This window comes from Lampetra fluviatilis, chromosome 30 (assembly GCF_964198595.1).
Source record: "Lampetra fluviatilis chromosome 30, kcLamFluv1.1, whole genome shotgun sequence".
Taxonomy (NCBI): domain Eukaryota; kingdom Metazoa; phylum Chordata; class Hyperoartia; order Petromyzontiformes; family Petromyzontidae; genus Lampetra; species Lampetra fluviatilis.
The window spans coordinates 9,868,194-9,892,751 of record NC_136304.1 but is presented as its reverse complement, the minus strand read 5'-3'; the positions used below and the strand labels follow the sequence as shown (position 1 = coordinate 9,892,751).

General features: G+C 51.0%; 1 protein-coding gene across 4 annotated transcripts in view; it reads left to right on the top strand.

Annotated features, from left to right (window-relative positions):
* The window catches only part of LOC144943262 (uncharacterized), a 92,036-nt gene that overhangs the window by 50,724 nt on the left and 16,754 nt on the right, over window positions 1-24,558 (top strand). For 3 of the 4 annotated variants that reach the window (XM_078870595.1, XM_078870596.1, XM_078870597.1), the window contains exons 2-6: window positions 17,564-17,638; window positions 18,761-20,649; window positions 20,875-21,025; window positions 21,732-21,992; window positions 23,376-23,712. In XM_078870595.1, coding sequence (XP_078726721.1) covers window positions 19,298-20,649; window positions 20,875-21,025; window positions 21,732-21,992; window positions 23,376-23,712 — 2,101 coding nt within the window. In that variant the 5' untranslated portion in view covers window positions 17,564-17,638; window positions 18,761-19,297. The remainder of the gene's footprint in view (window positions 1-17,563; window positions 17,639-18,760; window positions 20,650-20,874; window positions 21,026-21,731; window positions 21,993-23,375; window positions 23,713-24,558) is intronic. The other variant, XM_078870598.1, reaches the window with a different exon arrangement.

Genomic DNA, 24,558 nt, shown 5'->3' with positions numbered 1-24,558 from the left:
TGATATCAGTGGCAAGTCGTTTTTAAACCTGGCCTAAGTCGCCTTGGCTTTAAATTGATACCAGGTGTGGTTGTTATAAATGTCACAACCGGGGAAACAAACTTGGTCGGGCATTATACAGGGCCACACCAATCCCCTCCTCGTGGTGTGCCAACTGCAATAGGCGTTTTCTAACAGAACCTGACCCAATGGTATTTAATCCTCTATGGGTTTCTTTGTTTTTGTGTGCAAGTTAATCGTGCGTTATAATAATACTCCGAGCCAAGATTGAAATGGAAAACATTCCATTGAGGATGTCCTTCTGAATTAAATAAATGCTGCCACTACTGCAGCTCTTTACTGTTAGTTGGTTGTGCTTCCATTGTTAGTGATTTAATACTGAATCTTTGTTTATCCTGGAGAAATCTGATGAGCTATGAAGCCCCTTTTCTGGGTCAGAACAATAGCTTAAACGATAGGAGTGCAAAGTATCGTAAAGGTAAGCAAATCACTAATAAGAAATACATCAGAAAAAGTATACAAGTAAAAATTGCATAAGTACATAGTTTCCTAAGCTTGGACAAGGCAGCAAAACAACAGCAAACATTCCCAGACCACACCAAGGCAACACAGTATCCCAATAGAATTGCACATAAAAATTGGACGATCGATAGATGGGTAAGGATCAAAGTTACAAATCACATGAGAAATGTGGTTGTATTCAGCACTAATCTATCTTCTGCGCCAGGATATTACTCATGTCTTTATCTCATTGATAAGTCCAAACCATTAATGTATATATGTTGAACTTACCGTGCTAATCGGAAGTGCGGGGGAAGAACAACAAACGAAACAGAAATGTAAATTAGTTTTAAATCTCAAACTCACCATCGATGAATCCGCCATCCATGCAATGTCCTGGCAGTGTCGCTTCGATCCACGCAGCTTTCTCATGCCTTCTTGTATTGGTTGAAAAAAAACGTAGCCTTCAACTATAACACGTTTCAACAACTATTGCTTTTCCCGACAGCCATATGATTGAAGAAGAAAGAGTTGAGAAAAGCCAAACCTCTTTGGCAAAGTTCATCGTGGTAAGCGTTGACATTATTTATAGTGCACATGCAGTTGTGTGTGTGTGTGTTTCCAGCTATTGAACCATTCGTATGTGTAATTTGATGTCCCCTTTTGTGTGTTCGTCCTTTACAGTGCTTGGGTGTCTGAGTCACTAAGTGAACTTGTAATGTCCAAGTCACTGAGCCCGGCACTGCCCGAGGTCTCGGGTTCTTATCCAGGCTGCGGGCTATATGTGATTTAAACCGGGTTCTCAAGTGTGGCGAGTTGCGGTCTCAGCCGACATCACCAACGTCTGATTTAAAATGCCATCCAAGTTATATTCCAAATGCGCTATGATTGTCGTGTTAGAAGATTGTTAATTATTGATTTTAAACTGCTGCCTTGTGTTAGAACGGCCCTGGAAGATGTCAAAGAATTTCATCTGAAGTAACCTGCAGTATTCTAGTTGATTGTGTGTCAATGTGCACTCGTCTGCAAACCGAGCTTGCCATGTCCTCTATCCACAGTCATCTGAAGTCACTTAAACATCCTGTTACCATGCCATGTGATGCAGCCTAACATGCGCAGCAAATTGTGTTCATCGTCGCATGGCTATCAAACCAACAGTTTGAATCCTCAGAGCTGAAGTTCACCAAATCAAGCTTTTGCTTTCACTGAACTCGATTGCAAACTGATGTCGATCAAGTTGTTTTATGCAACCAACCACTAATCTCTGGGCCATCTAAATAAAGGGTGCAGAAATTCTAACGTAGTCACACGCACAAATGCATGTCTCTGCGTCTTGCATGGGCTTTACATGCGCACTTGCGTGCTACTTTGCAGATTGGTAGGCGCTCGTGTGTGCATGTCTGTGCAGGCCTGTCTTTGTGTGTGCATCCACGTATGTCTGCACATGCCTGTGTACGTCTGTGCGTGCAAGTGCACCTATGTACAGGTCTCCGTGTGCGCGAGTGTGCACTTGCTCGTTGTTTGTGTGTGCCTGGTGCGTAATTTTCAGGAATTTTAAGCCGCCGGGGTGTCTGACTTGGCAGCACATCGGCTGGAACGCCTGAGGAAACAGCAGTGACATTCAATGCATCTGACCTAGGCTCTGGTGTCCGGGCCACTCTGCCCATGGTCACACGTGCAGTGGATACAGCAGCATTGCTGTGCTTGTGTCAGCTTACAGCCGAAAAGTGCTTTTAATAGCCTCAGTTTTTGTGACTATGGCGCTTTGGGGTTATATTTTATACATACACTTGGGCAGGTGTGTGGTGGCTTGTGTGCAACTGGACAGAAATCTTCAATGCCACCTTGAACCATTGCCGACATTAACACTCTCTCAGAATCCCTCGCATCGCGTCACCGCACACGCGGTCAACGTTCGTCGCTGTGGATCAAACAAAAGTCGAAGCCGCCCGCCTGCCCAGACGCACGCGCGTGGGCGGCGGGCATCTCCGTTGCCCACCCGGAGGCATTGGCGGATTTGCACATTCCCTCGGTGTAGGCCAAAGGACAGTCTATGTAGACCCCCCCCCCCCCTAACGAGTTGGTGGGCCTGGGCCGAGTCGGGCTCCAACTGGAATTTAACTTTTTTTTACCTACCAGGTAAGGCCCAATGAGCTTCGTAGCTTTTTTTCAGAAACGACCTGGCCACAAATGATTGTATCCACGGGGGGTGGCTTATCTTGTGGAAATTTGAAGCAGCCAAATACTCTTCAAAGCACATCGATTCTAAATGTAGAGGGGAAAACCTGGAGGACTCTGAGAAAAAATCCACGTGACCAAGGGGAGAGAGACGTGCAAACTCCAAATATCCAGGTGTCAGGGTCGAACTCACAACCTCCTGTAGACTAACACAATTTAACTGGGAACTCGCACAGTGATCAGTATACCCACACATTGTGTTGGAGAATAACCCTAGGACAGGGGTTGGAAACATGCAGCTCTGAACTACTGCTTCGTGACGTAATATATGTGTGTATGTATTTACATGAGTTTTGTACCGAATTCGAAAAAAAATTGTCCCTTTTGTTGTTTTGGTTGCCGACCCCTGCTCTAACCGCATGTGGTTTTTAAACGTGGAGGGGGGAAAAAAACGGAGAAAAAATCCACTCGGCCAAACGATAGTGAGTCGGATGCTTTGACAGAGGCGCCCACCTTGCCACTGTAAGGAGATACATTTCACATTCGGAGTTTGACACTGGCACATGATGTTTCAGTCCTTGAGAATGCTGATGATGATGTCGCCAACGAGTCTTTAATGTCAACTTTTCGTGATTCCCTGCAGAAATTGCTCACCTTTGGCCAGACCTGAATCGTGAAGTCGGTGCAAACTGGCCCGGTGGCTGTAGAATATCGGCAGTTCATAACATGTAATTTTTAAACATTCACGACACTCAAACACACACGACCACGCTTAATCCAACTGTGCATCGACCCTGCGCATGTGTTCATGGCCTATATCGTTACCTGCCAAATGTTGTTCTATTTGATGTCCGAGTTAACATTTCACGTGCAGTACATAAAATGTCATATTAAAACTTACTTACGACGCACGATCACACGCACGTGCTTAACGTGTGACCTGTACGCTCCGAGAGGACTCTTGACGGTGCGTATGTGGGCTGGCCATGGTGGCGCCATAAGGTTATTAAGGAATGAAATTAGAACATGCGGTGCATAATTGAGACACATTACATAAAGCATGAGATTCGCAAACCTCTCACTGGACTGCGGGGGCGGTCAAGACTGGCAGTGGTATAGAAAGTAGAATACCGATCAGGTTGTGGACTTTCGAGTGTTATCCCTTCGGGTGTCCTCCACATGCAAAACCCTTCGTAAAGGAGTTTGCCCAACAGAGGTTGTATTCGCCACTGTGGTGTGCGTAGAATCTAGAGCCTGAAAAATTGTACACGAACCCACAGAGTTTGTGTTGTTACTCCCATGCGTGACTCGTGCGTGCATCGTGAGAATATCGACGTACTTTAGCTGCAGAATCTACGCGTCGCTATAGGGGAGCCTCAACTGAGCGTCAATGATCGTAATTTGAAAGGTGCCTTGAAAACCGGCCAAGTCACACTGTGGTTATAGCACTCAACTGACAATCAAGAAGGTCTCAAATTGAAACCTTTGTCGGCGGGGTTTGGGGTGGGTTGTTATTCTCGAACACAATGTGAGGGTACACTGATCACTGCGCGAGTTCCCAGTTAAATTGTGTTTATATACAGGAGGTTGTGGGTTCGACCCCGACCCTCACGCCTGTATATTTGGAGTTTGCACGTCTTTCTCTCCGTGTCCTATGGGTTTTCCCTCCATATTTAGAAACGTACGCTTAGAGTATTTAGCTGCAATACATTTTCACGTGGTAGGCCAGCTTATTTAATTTTAATATACTCGTAAGAATAATTACACGAAGCATATAAGAGATGCATGCCAAGTATTACTTACGATGAGCGACACAAATAGGAAGACATGGTTCAGGGAATGAACACAAATGATAAACATATTGATCACTAAGGAAAGTATACTCTTTGGTTCTTTCGGTAAAGTCACGTAGATATAAAAGAAAATAAATCACGACGTTTCGGGCGCAACACAAGCGTCCGTCATCAGATGGGAAAGCATGGTCTGCTGCTGAGGCAGACTGTTTTAAAAGGTTTTAAATGGGTGTAGCCCAAGGGTCATAAAGAAGTGGCCGGGGCTAGTGATGTTCACGTGAGAAATAAACATGTAACTGTAGAAAAGAAGGAAAGCGGCCTCCTCGACGAGGGCACGGAAGTGGCTATGTTAATGCGAGAGATTAGCATGTAACTGTAGAGAAGAAGGAGAGCGACCTCCTCGACGAGGGAGTGCAACCCAACGGGTGTAATCCAAAGGGCATGTGAGCATGAGAGTGCAATCCAAAGGCATGAGAGTGCAATGCAACGGACATGTAAGGAACGTATGTTTGGTTGGGCAAGACGCATTGTTGTAGGGGAAGTTGGCCTATGGACGAGACTGTTGGTATGAGAGCAAGATGGATAAGTGGGATTCGCAAGGCCATGAGGGATGACAACAGCATGTGGGGGGGGGGGGCTTTATCCGGTAGTGGATAGACCGTTGCGGTTCCTGACTGGGATGCTTGGCAGCTTCCTTAATGAATAATGTATTTTTGCGCGTGGGAGGAAGCCAGATTCCCAGAGAAAACTCACACACATGGGGATGTGTTCATTCGCAGATGACTCAGTGGCCCACTTGCTATGCGGCTTTTCAACAGGCCCCACTTCTTTTGTCTTGCAGCTCAAATGACTCGCACACGTGACGATTCCTGCTGGATTACTTGTGTGCATCATGTCGTGCGTGTAGAATAATGGGGGGGTTCCTTCCATGAGAAGCAATTAAGGAACACCCATATGTATGCATATGGGGGTTCCATTACGTAGCCGACTGTGCTCATCCGAGGTGTGGGAAGCAGGGATCGGTCACTTTTAGATGCCTAGCACGTAGCTCATCAGTCACACGTGAATGCCATCCACCCACCTATTGCTTTGAACAGGGCCCATAAGCCTGAGAAAATATCCGACAGTACTTGTGGTGCAGCGGTTGCAGCACTAAACTCGCTGTCTCAAAATGTCAAGTTCCAGTCGGAGACTTACTCCGATAATAATTTACCCGGGGTTTATGTAACGACGACTATTTTTGTAAGTCCACAGTGGTTGCCCCCTCCCCCCTCTGCCTTGCGAATTGTGATGCGCAATGCCTGGGGGGAGGGGCGTGGGAGAACATGGGGGTGGGGGCATGGTGGGGTCGGCATGGGGTGGGGGCATGGGGGAGATGTCATCCCATTGCTTGTGTAATAAACGACTGGACCACGATGTCTGGCTCAGTGTCCTTTATTATTCGGTTCGTGCTGTACACCCACACGGCTGTCTTTACTCTGTAGCTTCTCCACGGTGCTGACTCCAATGTCGGCCCGATCCACAACAGCAGCTCCGCTGCTGTTTCTCTCACACAGCCCCCCTTGGCTGTACTCTCTGCTGCTCTTCTCCCTCCGCAGCTCTCACAGCTTCTTGCTCTCTCTCTCTCTCCGCAGCTCCTCCTGGCAGCCACACCGCTGCCTCTAACAAGCAGCCCCCTCTCTCTCTCTCTCCGCAGCTCCTCCTGGCAGCCACACCGCTGCCTCTAACACGCAGCCCTCCTGGCTGTCTCCTCCCCAGCTGCACACCACTCCGCAGCTTCCTCTTATCTTCGGGGTTGGCTCCCGATCGCCGTCGGCGCCCCCCCTCTCCACACTTGCCCGCGTGGCCTCACTCTTTTCCGCTCACACCCCGACTACCTTCCCCTTCCGGTTTACCCGCTTAAAGCCCCGAACCTTACCCCCACGTCACATGACTCCACCCCCCGTGACGTCACCTCCGGAAGGTCGCTTACGCCCGCATTACACCACCCTCCCCCGTAGAAAAATCCCAGCCGACCTCGGCTGACCAATAACAAATCGTAATGCGGCGAACCGAGCTTCCCCCCCTAAAGGACACTAAGCATACAATGTAACAGCAAGAACAACAACAACAACGCAATTAACATCCACGAGCGTACAAAAAGCATGCAATAAATACAACTGTAAGAAGAAAATAACAAGACAACAACACTCAACGAAACGTAAGCGATTTGGAACGTGCGCGGGTCGCCGGCCCGTCCCGGACGGTCGGCGGCCCACTCGCAGAACGGGAACGCGATGAAAGTCGAGGAACGACAGGGGGTAATCCCCCTGTCGCAGCTGGAAGTCCACCGCCGTCCCGTGTCTCTAAAGAGTTAGTCTTGGGCTTGTCCTGTGACCGTGCCCGCAGCTGGGTCGGAAGGGCTGCAGGGCTCGAAGGTCCCGCAGACCTGGCAGGCGTCCTCCGAGCAGGGCCCCTCGTCCCCCGCAATGTCACGGCCGGCCTGTCTGGAACAGGTACGACAGGCGCTCTAGCGAGATCAATGGACGCAGGCAGGGGAGAGTCAGCAGCAACAGACCCCGGCAAGGCAATATTGGGGGATGACGCATCATGTAAGGGAGCAACATATGGTTTCAAGCGCGACGTATGCACAACCCAGCGACGAGACCCAATCTGGACGCGTGCTGTCTGTGGGTTGGGAACCGCAATGAGGCGTACGGGACCATGCCAGGGTTTGTGCAATTTCGGCGAGGTCCCCGGACGTACCTGTGGACAATGAAGCCAGGCTAGGTCCCCAACCTTCCAAGGGCACTCCCCCTCAGACCGTCGCGCATATCGCTCGTTCCGGGCCTGGGCTTTGGCCGTAGCCACGCGGGCATTCTCCCGCGCCTCCGTGACTCGGCGAACCGTGTCCTGGATGTATTCAGGAAGTGGTTTCCGAGGTCCCTTCACCCCAGTTCCCAATTGCACATCCACCGGCGGCACGTTTTCCCGACCATACATAAGATAAAACGGCGAATATCCTGTAGCCGCATGAGGCGTCATCCTGTACGCCGAAAGCACCCCGGGGATGTGCAGATCCCAATCTGATTGTTGTTCACTCACGGTATGGCAAAGCATGGCAGACAATGTCCTGTTCAGCCGTTCAACCATACCATCCGTCTGCGGATGGTATGGGGATGTCCGTACTTTCTTAGTCCCAAGGCCCGCGCACACTTCCGCCAATAATTTAGAAGAGAAATTCCTGCCCTGGTCCGTGAGGAGTCTCTCAGGCGCCCCCTTATCCATAATATACCCAAACAAAAAGGCGTCGGTAATGGCCGCGGCCGACTGATCGGGCAACGGCCAGGCCATCGGCCAACGGGAGAGGTACTCAACCCCTACCAGCAAATATTTATTACCCCTCGCCGATGGTGGAAAAGGTCCCAATATGTCCAGTGCCACCAATTCATTGACTCGAGACACCTGAATCGACTGGAGAGGCGGCACGTAAGGATGTTTCGGCGGCTTACGTTGTGCACACGCAGGGCACGCGCGCACGTGCCCTACGACATCTGTCGCCATGCCGTGCCAAAAATAATGACGTTGCAACGTCAACAAGGTCTTCTGCACCCCTAAATGTAAGAGAGTGTCACAATGGAGGGTTCTAATCAACTCGAACCGCAAGGACGTTGGTACCACCAGGCGCCAACGTTCCTGGAACCCCTCCCGCCACATAAGCAGACCATCTCGGAGAGCGGTTTGCGGCCCCACAGCCGTACTCGGACTCCCATTGTCCTTAGCAGACCGCTTCCGCAAGGACACCAATGACTCATCCATCATCTGTTCCCGGATCCAGACAGACCGCGGCAGATTCAAAACCCCGTCAGCCGGTCCCGGTTCCATCGGAGTGTCCGACTTCTCGACGGCCAGCGTGAGCGGCTGAGGGGGGTTTGGAATCGGCGAACACCTATGCGTCCCCGACTCACATTTACAAGGGCCGCGCCGCGGTAATCTGGAAAGTGCGTCAGCGTTCGCATGGCGCACACCCTTCCGATGTTGAATTTGGAAGGAAAATTCCTGTAGCGTGTCCAACCAACGTGCCAACTGTCCGGATGGCTGGTCAATTTTAAGGGCATATTGCAAGGCCGCATGATCCGTACGCACAATAAAAGAACGACCGTAGAGGTATGGTCGAAATTGCCGCAGGAAAAAAACAACCGCCAATAGTTCTCTGCGAGTGACACAGTAGCGGGTTTCCGCAGGAGACAAGACTCGGCTACCATACGCCACGACACGCTCTACACCCCCTTTAGACTGTGATAACACCGCCCCAATACCTGTGTCACTCGCGTCCGTATCAAGAATGAATGGGTGATCGAAATCGGGATAATCCAATGTTGGGGCCGTGGCCAATAGATCACGCAGACTCCGAAAGGCCGCCTCCTCCGGCTGTCCCCAAACAAACTTCCGTCCTTTACCCGTAAGGAGATGCAAAGGCCTCGCAATCGTCGCAAAACCCGGCACGAATCTTCGGTAATACGAGGCAAATCCCAAAAACCGCCGAACATCCCCCACGGTGGCCGGAGTCGGCCAATCCCGGACGCACGCCGTCTTTTCCGGATCCGTGGACACTCCCTCAGCGCTCACAATGTGCCCCAAATAGCGGACGGACCGTTGCAGTAGGTGACATTTCTTTGGTTTGAATTTCAATTTGGCAGAACGCATCCTCGTAAACACTGTCTCCAGCCGCGTCAAATGTTCATCGAATGTGCGGCTGAAGACAATGATATCGTCCAAATATATAAGACATGTCTCCCACTGCAACCCCGTCAAAACGAGCTCCATCAATCTTTGAAATGTAGCAGGGGCCGCATTCAATCCCATCGGGAGACAGTTGAATTGAAATAACCCCTGAGGCGTACGGAATGCGGTTTTCTCCCGTGAGGACTCGTCAAGGGGAAGCTGCCAAAATCCCGAAGAGAGGTCCAGTGTGGAAAAGAACTTAGCCCCCGACAATGCGTCGAGGGAGTCATCCATACGCGGCAGAGGGTACGCATCTGCCACCGATATCTTATTCAATTTGCGGAAATCAACACAAAATCGCAATTTGCCATCCTTCTTCTTAACCAAGACGACTGGAGCGCCCCATGGGCTGTTAGATGGCGATATAATGTCCGCAGCCAACATGTCTTCCACTGCCCCCCGTACGTGTTCTCGCTCCGCAGGACTCATCCGATGCGAATTTAATCGAATAGGGGCAGCATCGCCCGTCTCAATGTGATGGTAAAGCAAGGAAGTGCGGCCCAAATCCAAATCATCGGAGCTGAACACATCGGAATATGTCAACAACAATTTACGCAGCGCACCACGTTGCTCCATGGACAGGGAAGAATTTTCGTCACATAATTGAGCAACCCAACGATCATCCGAACTCCTTGGCTCGGAAACCCCAGCAACAACTCCCCGGCTATGTGGACAATCATGGGTCGCAAACGCCGTAGTGGCATGTGCCACAACCGTACCGGCCGGGACACGGACGTTTTCTCCCCCCGCATTAAGCACCTGTAAAAACGGTAATTGATCCGGCCGGACGATGGTCTGTGCCCCCACTAACGCCAACCCGGTTGTTATCGTGGCGGACGGTGACAACAAGACCCCTACTGCTCCTAGCCGATCAGGCAGGGGCTTCCGATACCGCAAGGGTATAAGCATCTGTGTACCAGGTGGGATGTCCACAGATGCGACGGACAGCGCCTGCACTTGTACGGCCGAAGCAGGTCGCCCCCAGGGCGACGGCAGAAACGAGATTTGACGGCCCCCCGGCAGTTCAATACAATTCTCATTGATTTTGATCAAAATGGGCATCTTAGCCAAAAAATCGGTGCCTAACAAACAAGGAACCGCCAAAGATCTCGATATCAACACAACACCCGAGGCCGACACATCCCCAATAGATATCTTAGCATCCACCTGACCCACGATGCCCATGCTACCCCCGTTCGCAGCGACGCACGACCCATAAACCGGACGCACAGCCCCCGACGGAATGCCCAACAGATGGAAAATGACATCCGATATAATAGTCGCAGACGCCCCCGAGTCGACCAAAATGCGCACGTCCACACCTTGTATGGACCCCGGTACAGTGGACGAACCCGTAGCGGCCGCGACAACTCTCCGTGCCAATTTGCGCCACTGCGTAACTGAATGACAAGGCCCCGTCGATGGCCTTTCTTTAACAACAACAATAGGATCGCGCAACACAGGTGGTGGGTGAGGTGGAAAGCCTTGCCGAGTGTCTGGTGCGTGCCGACATGCCTGTTTCGGAGGATCTTTAGCCGACTTGACCGGTGCCGAGGCCTCCTGCTGCGGCGGAGCCGGGAAGCGCGCCCAGCAGTCTCTGGCGTAGTGGCCCCTACGCCCGCAGCGGAAACATTCGGCCTCGTTGCGCCGAAGCGCAGGCCTCGCCTCCTGACGGCCCCGTTCTGGTAGCACCGCGCGCGGTCTCGGCCCGCCGCGTCCCGTCCATGGAGCGGAGGCGGCCGTCAGTTGTTGAGGGCCCCGGTCATCCGGAACATAGACGGCCTGCGCAGGGTTCCATCCCAGCGCATCCCCATCTTTGACGGGCCCCCCCCGTCCACGCCGTCACTTGTTTCCAGCGACGGAGGTTGAATTGCGCATCGAGACACTTAGCAGCCATCCGGGAAGTTAGCTTCTCATGCCCACACACAGGCATGGGGATCCCTAGATCCCGAGACAGCTCCAACATCTTCCCTAATATGAGAGGCTCAAGCAGGTCCTGTGGCGTCTCAGGATAAGCTGCCATGGCCAGCTCCAGCACCGCACCCCTGAACGCCACGGGCGACTCCTCTGGTGCTCGTTGTCGTTGAGCGAATCGCCGATGCGCATCATCTGGTGGCTCATAAGCATCGGCCATTTCTTGAAAAACACCACATAAAGTTGCCTTCTTATCGGTCGCTATGGAACGGAAGAATCGGACAGATTCGTCGTCCAGGAGAGTCGGCAACACCTCCAAAGCCTCCGCATCGGTCCATCTTGCTGTGCGTACCGCCGCCAAGAAGCGGCAGGCGAACGCGCTCCAGTCCCCACCGACGGAAAATTCTTTAACTGTTGTAAGGTGGCGACTCCGACTCCTCTTCCCGCCGTCTTCCAATGGTGGTGGTTGTGATGGCAAATTCAAAATGGCGTCGGCCCGCGGCGTGGCCAAGATGGCGGTTTGGCGCCACGGAGCGCGCAAAATGGCGGCCTCTTGCCGCGTGGGCAATGGCGGCGGCAGGACAGGCAACGTGGCGGCCCGCGGAGCACCACTTGCATCATCCATCGTCCCTGGCGCGACGAGATGGCATAGATGCGCCAGGACGTCCTGAAGTGCCTCCAGTTGTACCGCCATCGCTTGCCATCGTTGATCCGCGTCTGATGATGTCGACGGACCCGCCACCGCGCCAACATCCTCCACACCCGTTCCCGTGGTCGCCCCAGCCTGGCTCTCCTCCACCACCCCAACAGGATCCGTGGTTGGAGGGAGTTCGTCGTCGTCGGACGAAGAAGCCGATGCAGGCGCCGGATTAACTTTCTTCCTCACTTGTTTCGACATGCCGTTGCACTTCCGACACCAGTGTAATAAACGACTGGACCACGATGTCTGGCTCAGTGTCCTTTATTATTCGGTTCGTGCTGTACACCCACACGGCTGTCTTTACTCTGTAGCTTCTCCACGGTGCTGACTCCAATGTCGGCCCGATCCACAACAGCAGCTCTGCTGCTGTTTCTCTCACACAGCCCCCCTTGGCTGTACTCTCTGCTGCTCTTCTCCCTCCGCAGCTCTCACAGCTTCTTGCTCTCTCTCTCTCTCTCCGCAGCTCCTCCTGGCAGCCACACCGCTGCCTCTAACAAGCAGCCCCCTCTCTCTCTCTCTCCGCAGCTCCTCCTGGCAGCCACACCGCTGCCTCTAACACGCAGCCCTCCTGGCTGTCTCCTCCCCAGCTGCACACCACTCCGCAGCTTCCTCTTATCTTCGGGGTTGGCTCCCGATCGCCGTCGGCGCCCCCCCTCTCCACACTTGCCCGCGTGGCCTCACTCTTTTCCGCTCACACCCCGACTACCTTCCCCTTCCGGTTTACCCGCTTAAAGCCCCGAACCTTACCCCCACGTCACATGACTCCACCCCCCGTGACGTCACCTCCGGAAGGTCGCTTACGCCCGCATTACACTTGTATGAGAATTCAGTGATGGAGTCATTCAGCAGTGGGTAATTTTAATAATTGTGGGTAATTTTTTTTTCAAATTTGTAAATGACAGCAGGTAAAGGGTAGCTTGCTCTTGCAAACGGTGACGTGTGATTTTGTTGTTGTTTATGCCTGAGCAATTATTTTCACGTAAAGTTTTTTTTATGACTAGGCAGAAATGTGCAATCGCCGTATGTAAATGCACCACGTGATCCAATAGCATCCACTTGGAAATGTGGCCTTGGAGATCACACAGCATGGACGTTTCTGTTAGCAGCCCGGATCTTCGTGTTGGAAATTCCACACTCCTATGTTGGGGGGGAGGGGGGGCTCATTATTTGACTTAACGCAAAGGAGCACTCAATTTAATCAACTATGGAAGGTTTATAAGCCAGGTCGACCTTCAACCAGGATTTTAATTGGCAACCTTGCAAATGTCAGTCAGTGATTCTACTCCGACACGACAATGATGCGTTTTTTTGGTGCAGTTATTTTTGACCGGGCCGATCGATGTCAACTGCTTTGTTTGAAACCAGATGGGGACCTTTTTTGAGACTGAAAGTTCTCTTTGCAAAGGTTGATGCGATACACATGTTACAAATACAATGCACATGTAAAAACATTATAATCGCAAATGTAACAACAGCACGCAGGCTTAGAATTTTAAGCAAAACAGAAACTCCTTAAATTAATACGAAACATCAATGTAACGGTTATAATGTAGCAATATAAGATTTACGCATCATCATCGCGTTGCTCAAAAAAGTTCGTACATCCGTGGTACTTTTTTGGTTTCGTGAAATAATTTTGCACAAATTACGCACGAAGAGCGTCGTGGTAACATAAACGGTTCGCAAATTTTCAATCACTCTCGGGACGTAGCACGGGAATTTTCCCCGCTGCTGCGTCTTCCAATGCAAAGTTTTAAGTGTTGCCGCACCGCGGCTCAGTCACGTGCTACGGGAAACCTGGATTCTGACTCTGCATCCCTGAAGTGGCAGCAAGCTCGACAAACGCCCCGAGCCACCACCCAGCCACCTGCCCGTGTAGAGTCTTTGACGAGCCACGTGCGACCCAAGCACGGTGGTGCCTCTTGTAATTGCGATTGCCCCAGCAGAATTAGGCTCAATTTAGGTGTTCTAGCCGGGTCGGTTGGGGGGGGGGGTCGTAAGTGGCGCACGTGGAGCACTCAGCCACGATCCACTGCAGCAAAAACACCTCGATTACCGCCACTGCCACTCCCTGTGAGATCACTGCCTATCGCTCGCTGAGCGTGATGTGCTTTTGCCCGACTGTTGTTTGCAAAGCCGACGCCGTGCGTACAACATTGAGACCGCTGATGACTTTATGGCCTGGACGGGGAGAGCCGAGGGCTAATGGCCCTGAAAGCACGGAAGAAGTTGTCCTTGGGCGATTTTGCCCGCCTGCTTGCAAAGCTGGCAGCATTGAAACAGCTGACTCTTTGGCCAGGGCAGAGAGCCTAGGGTTGCACGGGCCTGCACCTTCACGCCGTGACAGGGCTAATGTCCCTGGAAGCAGTGAAGAAGTTGTCATTGGGCGATATTCACTTATAATGCAGTTACCCAAAGATCTGCACGTTATTTATCAGATGTATTAATACCGCTACAAAATACTAAAAACCAATCTGATTGTTTACGATTCCTAGATTTCATACGCAACTTGGCTTAAAGGTGTTTTGTGTTGCTGCTGCTCCAAAGTTTTGTAACCAACTGCTCTCGTCTCTGGGGATCACCACTCTGCCGTCTCTGTAACTCTTTTAAACAGACATCGTTGAGGTCGAAACTATACAAATGTGAATGTCCGTAATTGTTTTATCAGATCATTTGGTTGTAATTACCTTTATTTATATATTTATTTGATATCGTGTTTCTTAACTCTTTCAGCCGTGTGTCTGCTGGTCGAGTCACCCTTGAGCTGTATAGCTCAGTGTGTCATTTACTCGGATAATTTATACACTTTTGAAACTTCTATTAAACTTCTGGTATCACATGTCCATATGGCCTTCAAAAAGCCCCAATCGTTGTTTATTTATCATATTAGCCACACCAATTGGGTAAATAAAGGGTAAACATTTCAACATGGTAATGTTGAGTTTCTAATGTTAGTGCACTTAGTCACTTTTGTTGCAGCGACAGTAGTGACCGGGGTGTGTTAATGGGAGCCCCTCAAAGGAATTTGAAAGTCCAGCCCTTGGTAAAGAAACCAAAAAAACTGCCCCACCCGTGCTGTGTTCGTTGCCTGAACCGGTGTTTGAAACGCGAGATCGTATTAAAAGAAAACAACGTATAAACGTGCACAAAATTCGGAATTAGCCAAACATTCAGAGGAAGGACTCTCCTGAAAGAGTACCGTGGGTCAGAAAGCTTCATCTGAATGAATAATCACAATAATTGTTGTTACTATTGTGATTAAATGTGTCGCTTTTTTTTAAATGTCATTGCATCCAACATCGGCGGCGATGCTGTTGAGGAAAATAAAGAATAAAGTTCCATTTGGGAATGACTCGGCCCTGAAGGAAAATTACTTCTACCTTGTGGCAAGTTTACTGATCATCCCGTGAAGGGAGAAACTGGCCACCACCATCCATTATTAATGTGGATTGTGTACCCGTTATCTTGAGATTCCCGACAGAGATGAACGCTGCTTCGTGCTCAATTGAGTAGTGAAATCCATTTCGGCTTTTGTAATTATTACTGATTGCTGCAGCAATATAGAATGTTGTGTTCTCCAATCTTTAAACTCAGCTCTGCCTTGCAAAAGAGACCTGTTAATTCACTGTGCAACGCTAATGCGCATCTACTCTAATTGCAGTCTATTATATTAATATAAATTTTATGTTTACTAAATGGAATGTTCTTTGAATGTACTGTAATTATGCTTTAACTGCCATTCAAGCAACACCAAATGAAGTAGGGGAAACTTCATCTTTATCTCCTGGATATGTAAACCTTGAGGGGTTTAATCCAGCCCTGATTTGCACCTTAGAAAGATCCATAAGATTGGCCCAATATTGTCAAAAAATCACTTCAGTCGTGTTGATTTGATACGGATAATTTCTGTGCAGTGTGCGTATCATCTTCTAGATGCAAATCTAGCGTTTTTTGATTGCTTTCAAGGGCATTAAATTGTAGTAAAGTTTCCCAACCACAGAAATATATACTTTTCCCTCCATTTGCAGACATCACCAGCCAGTGTAACTACTGTCATCCACTTTGCGTCTCCTTCCGTAGGGGGGGGGGGTCTGACTTTAAACATTGAACACTATCGTGAAATCGGACAGATGGCACCGTTGTTGAAATGCTTGGTTCTTGGCTGTGATTCACAGCACAAGTTTAAATGTTATCATAACCTAGCACGTGCATCCTCTAGGTCAACCTCTGCCTTAGTATCTGGCAAGAGGGGCGTTGTGACCAACATCGGCACTGACACATTCAGGCGTGCACAATGGTGGCTACACACCATCCCTATTGTGCCGTACATACCCTCTTACCAGGTGCTCACAGCGCGTCGCCTTTCAGTCAAAGAAAATAATACTGAACCAAACTCTACACGTTTTTATCGTGGATTTTGACGTTTAAGCAACAACAACAAAAACTTGGGCAAAACTGGGCACCAGTAATTTGGCAATGGCACCAGCGCATGCCTGCACCCCCCCCCTCACGAGACTGGTACAGTGTTGGCTTTGGCAAATTCATGGCCTGGCTGCCAACGCCGTGTGTGCTATCACTACGGTTTAGCCTTGATTAGACACGACCGATGGCATCTAAATGGCCAATGATAGTAGCGGCAGCAGTGCTCTCACACGCTCGTGCCTCGTCTGTCGCTATTTCTGTTGCTCGCTGCAGCGGTGCACAGCATCGCTGGCTTTGGACCAGTCGAACAGCCGAAGGGAAGCTTTGTGTGTATGTAATGTTCTTGTCATTGCTCCAGTGACACTGAGAAGGCTGATAATGACCGCGTCAAGAGCACTGAACCAGCACCGCTGCTGTGATGCTATGTGCGTGCGTCCGTCTTGCGTTGACGGCACTGTATTGTGATTGAACCAGATTCTCAAGTTTAGCGATGTTGATGGTCTCGCCACAGTCACGAATGACTGCGCACAAAGAAAATGTCATTTCAGCATTTTCATTCTCTTCGAAGACTAAACACCACCAGGGTTTGTGACGCAATGGCTATAACTTGGCAAGGCCTACGAAGGCGCGCCACCTAGTGTGGATTAGTGGCCTAGCGAGGTGACGGCATCTGCCCCACGAGTCGGCAACCAAAATAACAAGAGGGGCCTATTTGTTTCGAATTCAGGACAATATTTCAAGATCCGGAATGCAACAACAACTGCCATTCGCCACTAAGTGGCGGTGACATCACCACGACGCTTGTGCCAGGCCATGTGCACCTTGAGGCCACGCGAAGTGTCGAACGCCCGCTGGCAGGAGGTCACGGGGCAGACCCAGATGCCACGGGTCGACTGACTGAGATGACTTGCTGATGCACCACCTGTGCCCCCTACTGTGCCAACTTGCTGTGCTTTAGCCACCCAGCACTCCGCTCGTTGTTGTGAGCGTCGCTCCTCCGCAGTGGATTTTACTGCACTGCCATCTGCTGCCCTCTAAGTAGCCCCACAGCCTATAGCAAGCAACCTGTTGTGTAGAGTGCACCCATCTAAGTACTATACAAGCTCAAGTCTGCTTCGCTTTTCATGATCTGATTAAATGAGGTGTATTTAGATTATTACAGCTGTCAGGGTCGGGATCTAACCCACGACCTGTGTACCAGGCGAGGTAGTCAACATCTCGCGCCCTAAGGAGCGCGGAAGTTGCGTGTGCACATGAATGACAGCAGAACCCCTTTTTGTGCTGCCGGCAGGAGTGGCGTTGAGGCCTGCGTGGGAGATGTCCCTGCACCCGGAGTCTGACTACACTCGCTCCAGCCACGCCGTGGGTGAGCGCTCCAGCTGGAGACACGGAGCCACAAAACCAACCCGTTACACCCATAACACACTCGCGTCTAGGGACAGCGGGAAACTAGATCTGGGTTGGCATCGAGAGGTCAATAATGCCCATCGCACCTCGCTTTTTCGCTGCCTTGTGCGAGGATCCTTCGGCTGTTACACAGCTGACATTTGACTTCGGAGGTCAGCTCTAACAGTCGCATCACCACCACCACCGTCCTGTTATTTTCCCCTTAGTCCTCGGCTTCTGGATGCCACTTGAGTTCCCGGGCCTTATCAGCTGCCGCCGTTTGTCGTGCACATGTGCCGAACCCATCGTGACCTCCTTTTCCTATAATGACATCGACAACGCATTGTCACGTGGCATCAGAACGTCCATGTGGGCTACCCTATATCCTGCTGTCAAATTCCTTGCGTCTTCCACGTGCGCTATTACCCAAAAGCCCAGAAGTTGTATTTTCTATTTAACTTGTTAAAGAGCAGCTCCTGGAGCTGGAGACTTCAGTTGACACGTCTTTTTTTAAACTTCACTCGTTTTTTTTAGAAACTGGACACAACAGGTTCCGTTCAAACAACATCCTATTCGTACACACAGCGCTCAGACTTTTCATAGATAGAGACGATATTCTGAAATATTAGAGTCTTACGGGGAGTGGTACAACATTTCAAACAAAGTCATACGTTTAAATCCCAATCAGGAGTTGGTTCATCTCATCAGACCCTCTAAATTTCTATGAAATGAGTACCACTTTGTGGCAAGTGAATAGTGCTTAACCTATGGATAGATTGGACACTGGCATAGAGATTTTATATTTTCTCTGCTTGCCACCAACAGATATGAGCACTGCCTCATGCTAATTGTGCAGGGGAAAAAAACTATATTAATGGATATAGGGAGATCATACAGCAACACATCCTTCATAAAGGGTCACTCAAACTTGTACACCACGTGCCACTTGTAAACTCATGGATGTAACTATGGAGGTGCCGGACCTGAGCTTATAAAAATCGGAAATGATCTTTCCCTCTGTCTCACCTTAATGGAATTTTATGCCATGCATTGTAATGTGTTGGGAGAGAGCTTTACATGGCTTTGATATTATGTATTGCAGGCCGCAGAGGAAGATGAGAGACCTGGGCCCTGATTGGATGTGTGTCGCCATCGCATCCGTCCCCGCAATGTGACCCACTCCATCGCAGCACGGGAACGGGGGGGAGAGAAGACCCCAAATACGCACAGAGACACGCTCACAAGTGGGAAAACGGATATATATCAAAGTCCCTCCAAATACAATGCATGTTTTGTTGGCGGTACGGCCTGACAACCTCCATTAAAATAGAGCGATAGTTTAATACATTTTGCCGTGTTATTTTTCGACAGTGAAATACTACAAGTGGCAATTCACGAGACTCACTCAAGCTTTAATGTCTCAGGGACCCAACGTTTGGTTTTGCCATTGATCCGGAGCATCGGCAGTGTCGACAAAACCACCCCCGACGCGATTATTCCTCTTGCACATTCCTGATGACGCTGTGCCCACACCCCCCCCACTCCCAATCACCATAGCCGTTTAGTTCCTCCCATGCGTTTTATTTATTTGATCTGAGCCAAATTGCGGTTACCGCGGCTGGGATCGCGCGCGAGAGACATGGAGGAGCACTCGCGGGATGGCGGGAAGCCTCCAGGCGCCCCACACTCGCACCTGTATGGCAGCGCGTTCGCCGTCGACGCCGCCAACGCTGCCGGCGTCGCCACCGAAGCGCAAGTGGCGGGCGCGGCGGTCGGAGTGTCGGGTCCCGCGGGCAAGCAGCCATCGGCCCTCCAACCGGCGCTGCTGCCGCCACACCGAGGCACCGGTATAGACCCGCCGCCCCGACCGGCGAGCCTCCCGCACACCGTCAACCACGGGGGCCAGGCAGTGGCGCCAGCGGACACCGGCATGTCGCTGGGCGAGTGGCCCAACAGCGTGGGCGCCTACGTGGGCTATGTGGGCATGCAGTACGGCGGATACGGTGTGGAGCAGCAAGGCACTGTGCATGAGCGGCAGCAGCAGCAACCACAACAACAGCAGCCACAAAAGCAGCAGCAGGTGCAGCAACAGCAGCAACAACAGCAGCAGCAGCAGCAGAGGGCAGCATCTGGAGCCTTGCATGACTTGAACTCCTTCACGCAGACATTTGCGCAGAGATTGCAACCGCCACCCTCTCAAGTGCAGCAGCAGCAGCAACAGGCCACCCTCCAGGGAAGCACTCTGAGACACCTGTTGGTGGTTAAACCTGAACAGTCCACACAAGTGAGCACTCACCAGCAACAGCAGCAAATTCAGATGGAGATGCAGCAGCGGCAACGGCAGCAGCAACAAATGCAGCAACAAATGCAGCAGCAGGAGCAGCAGCAGCAACAGCAGCAGCAACAACGTTTACAAGAGCAAATGCAGCAGCAACAACATCTGGCCGGGATGTTTCTGCTACAACAGCAGTTGAGGAACAGCAACTTGCAAGTGCAACAGACTGCTGCCATGCAGCCACAGCTGCAGTCGCATGCCATGCAACAGCAGCAGCAACAGCAGCAGCAACAACAACAAGGCATGCCTATGTCGCAACAGCAGTTGCATCAGCTACAACAGCAACAGCAATTTAAGCACAACCCGATGAACCAAAAAAATCCGTACCAAATTCAGTTAATGCAGCAGCAACAGATGCAACTACAGCTGCAGCAACAGCAGCAGCATCTGCAGCAGCAACAGCAGCTGCAACAACAGCAGCAACAGCTGCAGCAGCAAGAGCAGCATTTGCAGTTGCAGCACGGCGGCAACAGACTGGCGCAGCTGACTGATGGTACGCAGCAGGCGGTGCTCGCAGGGGCCACAGCAGCAGCAGCTTTGGCGCAGCAGCAGGCACGGGAACAGCAGCAGGCAGCGGTGGAGGTGATCGGAGCTGGCCTTCCTGTTGGAATGGCTGCACTGGGGCCCCAGCCACCCACGCACAGCAGCGAGCAACGGTAGGAGTCGGTGTGTGTGTGTGTGCGCGCGCGCGAGAGTCCATGGTACTCTTACAATAGTCTTGAAAGGAACATGCAACGAAAAGACAATCACTGGGTTCTGTTTAATGCAGTTACCGAAATAGCGTCCTTCCATGTCTGGCTTGCTAAATGGGAAACGCCCCGATTTAACCCGGGGACCCTTTGGTTGTCCTTTATGCAAAGTTGCACTCTGCTTGTATGCAGGCCGGTGCCAGCGAGTATGCAGGCAGACAAGCCAGCAAGTGAGCCATGCCCACCAGAGCTATCCCAACATGCCTTGGAACACTCAATGACCACTCCGTTGTCGGGAGGCCTGGATGCCGACGTTCGATCTGAGGACGTGCCCTATTTCCGGGTAAGTACTTCTGGGTGGGGGGTGAGGGGGGAGAATGAGGTGGGAAGGGGGGGATGGGGGGCGGTCAACATCAATAGCGAGGTCCCTTCAATTGCCTCTTCCACATTGTGACATGCCCTGATATAGAGCTGTGTATCCCCTGGGTTTTAAACCAGCAATGTTTAATTCAGTGCTGAAATATTCCAAATGAAGTAAAGAACCACTTATTATTATGATGGGGTTGATTTGTTTCGTTTAAGTCATTGGGTGTGGGGGGTGTGACTGTCAAAAGTGTGGCATACATTGCCTCTTTTGTTTCTTCACGTTTGTAAACAAAAATAATAACATTACAATTTTACGATTGGCCTCATTACAAGATAATCTTTATTTGGAAATATTTGCACCAGGTAGCCTCATACCCAATGTTAGAGATCAGCCTCTAGGTTTCCCAGCCTGGGAAGCGTTTCACAGAACTGCTGCAGGTACATTACTACGGTGTTAATCCCAAAAACTACATTTGTGGGCCCTTTCAAAGTGGGCGGCCTCATGTGGCTGGTGCAGGCCTTAAGTTCCCTAACCCTGCACTGGGCAGACATATATACAGTATTGCTGTGTGGTGCTGTGGTTAAAGTCTCCTTTTTACAGTGATGAGTTTACAAATTAATGCCGACGACGGCGGCGCTGGTGGTGGTGATTGGGACAATTTATTGTCGTCTGGAACGAGCAGGACCCGGACGAGCAGCAGAGCGATCCGGCACCGTTCGTCATGCCCGTGTCAGTGCCCGTGTCGTCGGTGCCTGTGCGCCCGCTGTCCGGCGAGGGCGTTGCGCCGGATGACCGCATGCCTGTGCTGAAGCGTGTCTCCGAGGCGGGTCCTGCCAAGACTCCGCCGCCTCCCACGCTCGCCCCGCCGACCCTGCCGGCCGTGACGCCGCCCACGGTCCTCGCGGACACGCCGCACGTGCGTGCCGCACAGCTCACGCGCACGGCAAGAGCGCGCGCAAGCATTCGCTTAGTTACACGCACGTGACGTACGCATAGATGTGTATGCTGTGCGTGCCAGTATACGCATGCACGCACGCAAAACAACATCCACCGCCGTTCTCCACTAAGCGGCGGTGACATCACCACGGTACTTTTGCCAGGCTAGGTGCACCTTGAGGCCAAGTGAAGAGTAAAATGCTCGCTGGCAGGAGGTCACGGAACAGACCCTAGTGTCTTCGTTTGGCTGAGATAATTGGCAGATGCACCTTCTATACTCTCCACTGTCCCAACTTTGCAGCGCTTTAGCTGCCCAGCGCTCTGCTCATTGTTGTGAGTGTCACTCCTCTGCTCTCCGTTGTTGGAGGGCGACTGCCTCTAACTGCCCAAGGGCACTCTTCACGAGCCTTCTCCACAGATGTTGATAACACTCGGACAGGTTATCAGCAAGTTCAATCAGATCCACATACTTCTGTACCACATCAGTCTATCATACTTCTGTACCACATCAGTCTATCTTTTCTGAAGCTCGTGCCGCATACATTTTAGCCCCCTCTTTCCATCCAAACAGCATGTGCTTGGGCATCCAGATACACACACCACACACGCAGACAACTAAATGCAGATGTGTGTTTGCGTACAATTGTGTACGTGTAAGCTGTACACCCGCGCACGGAGACAGAGCATGTGAGCATACACACTAGGCCCGGGGCACACAACTGAGGTTTTCAAGGGCTGCTTTCCTGCAGGGTTTAGAGAGATGTTGAAATCTCCAACTGCTTAACAGCTTAAAACAATGAAAAAGGTCAAATTAACAATTGAGGGTTAATTAAGTAATTGAGAGCTCATTTCGAATGAAAACCAGAAAACATGTGCCCCCCCCACCCCCATGTGATGCAGTAAAATGTCAAGATTCAAGAATCGATTAATGTACTAGCCTGTAATCACAGCAGGGATCACATGAAACCGTTACATTAATTGTTGATTAATAACTGATACTCCTACAATATTGTGCATGTATCATGTGCGGAAGAATTATTTCCAGTCGTTGATGAAGCGATGCATTGTTTACACGCCTACTGGGTACCTAACAATTCATCAATTACAAATGGTTCTTAACATTTCAGGTACGTGCACAAAATTGTGCGTGTAAGAATTAGTTAAAATTTACGCAAACGTTTTCTTTAGGCCGATCTAATTAAATGAAACGTAAACAAAGTGAGAGTTTGCAGACGGTACGAACGAAACAGTAGTATACAATTGGTGGAATTTCTTCAACTTAGAAGAGGATACGTTGATATGTGTGCTTTGGCATACACACACAATACACGGACATTGGGGAAGCCAACGTTCTGTGCTCAAGCCAGCCGCCTCAATGTCGTTCCCACAGCGTCCATCGTCGCGGCAAGAGGTCACACGCAAGCACTCTGTGCCGGGCAAGTGGAAGTACCGGCATCGCCCCGACCCGCTCATCATCCCTCCTCCGGGAACCCTGCCGGTGTCGCAGTCCTACCCGGGTGCCACACTCTACCAGAGCCAGCTGCGATCGCCACGCGCGCTGGCGGCCGATGCCGCGGTGCCGCCCTACACACCGCCGCCCATGCTCAGCCCCATCCGCCACGGCACAGGCCTCTACTTCAGCACGGTGCTGTCGGCGGCCGGGGCTCCGCCCAGCGGCGCCGCCACGCCAGCGTTCACCACGCCGCGCACGCTGCTCAACCGCACCGGTGAGGTGGCCGCGCCGCACCGCACCGGTTGCCGCCCGCCGTTGGCGATTGGTCGCGCGGCACTTTTGAGAATCTATGGGGCCCCTGCAGGCCACATGTGGCCCGCTGTTTGATTTACTATTTTTTTTTTTACTATTTTTATTTAATTTTACCAGGTAAGACCCACTGAGCTGTATGGATATTTTTTTTCAAAGGCGATCTGGCCACAAATTATAACTCAACGGATGTGGCTTATCACGTGGAAATTTATAGCAGCCAAATACGCATGTGTAGGGAAAAACTGGCGGACCCAGAGAAAATGCCACGCGACCAGAGGGAGAGAGACATGCAAACTCCAAATATACAGGCGACAGGGTCGAGATTTAACCCACAACCTCCTGTATACCAGGCGAGGTAGTTAACATCTCGCCACCGTGGCGCCCTCAATGTTGTACCACTCGTGGACCACATGGGAAAGATTTCCCCACCTCTGCGCTATTTGTGCCGGGGGTGTTTGCTGTGCGAGTGTGTCTCAAACGTTGCGTGCGTTGGTACGCATATGAGTGATTGGAAGACTGTGTGTTTGTGGGAAATAGTGGCACAGTTGGCCACGGAGTAGTTCACTCACTGCACCCTAAACTTCACAGTCTTAGTTTGATTCCCTGCCATGGCTAGAATCAGTGACGAGTGATGTCTGTATTGGTCCTTGACCCGCCATTGGTCCACCTCAGCCTTAAACGAATATCTTGTGCGGGGTGTGTAAACATCAGCATTGGGGAGACGAAGCTGGCCAGGAGGGTGGTGTGGTTGGCCATACCATGTGTACCAAAGAGTTTGTCACATTTTATATTCAAATTTGTTTAATAT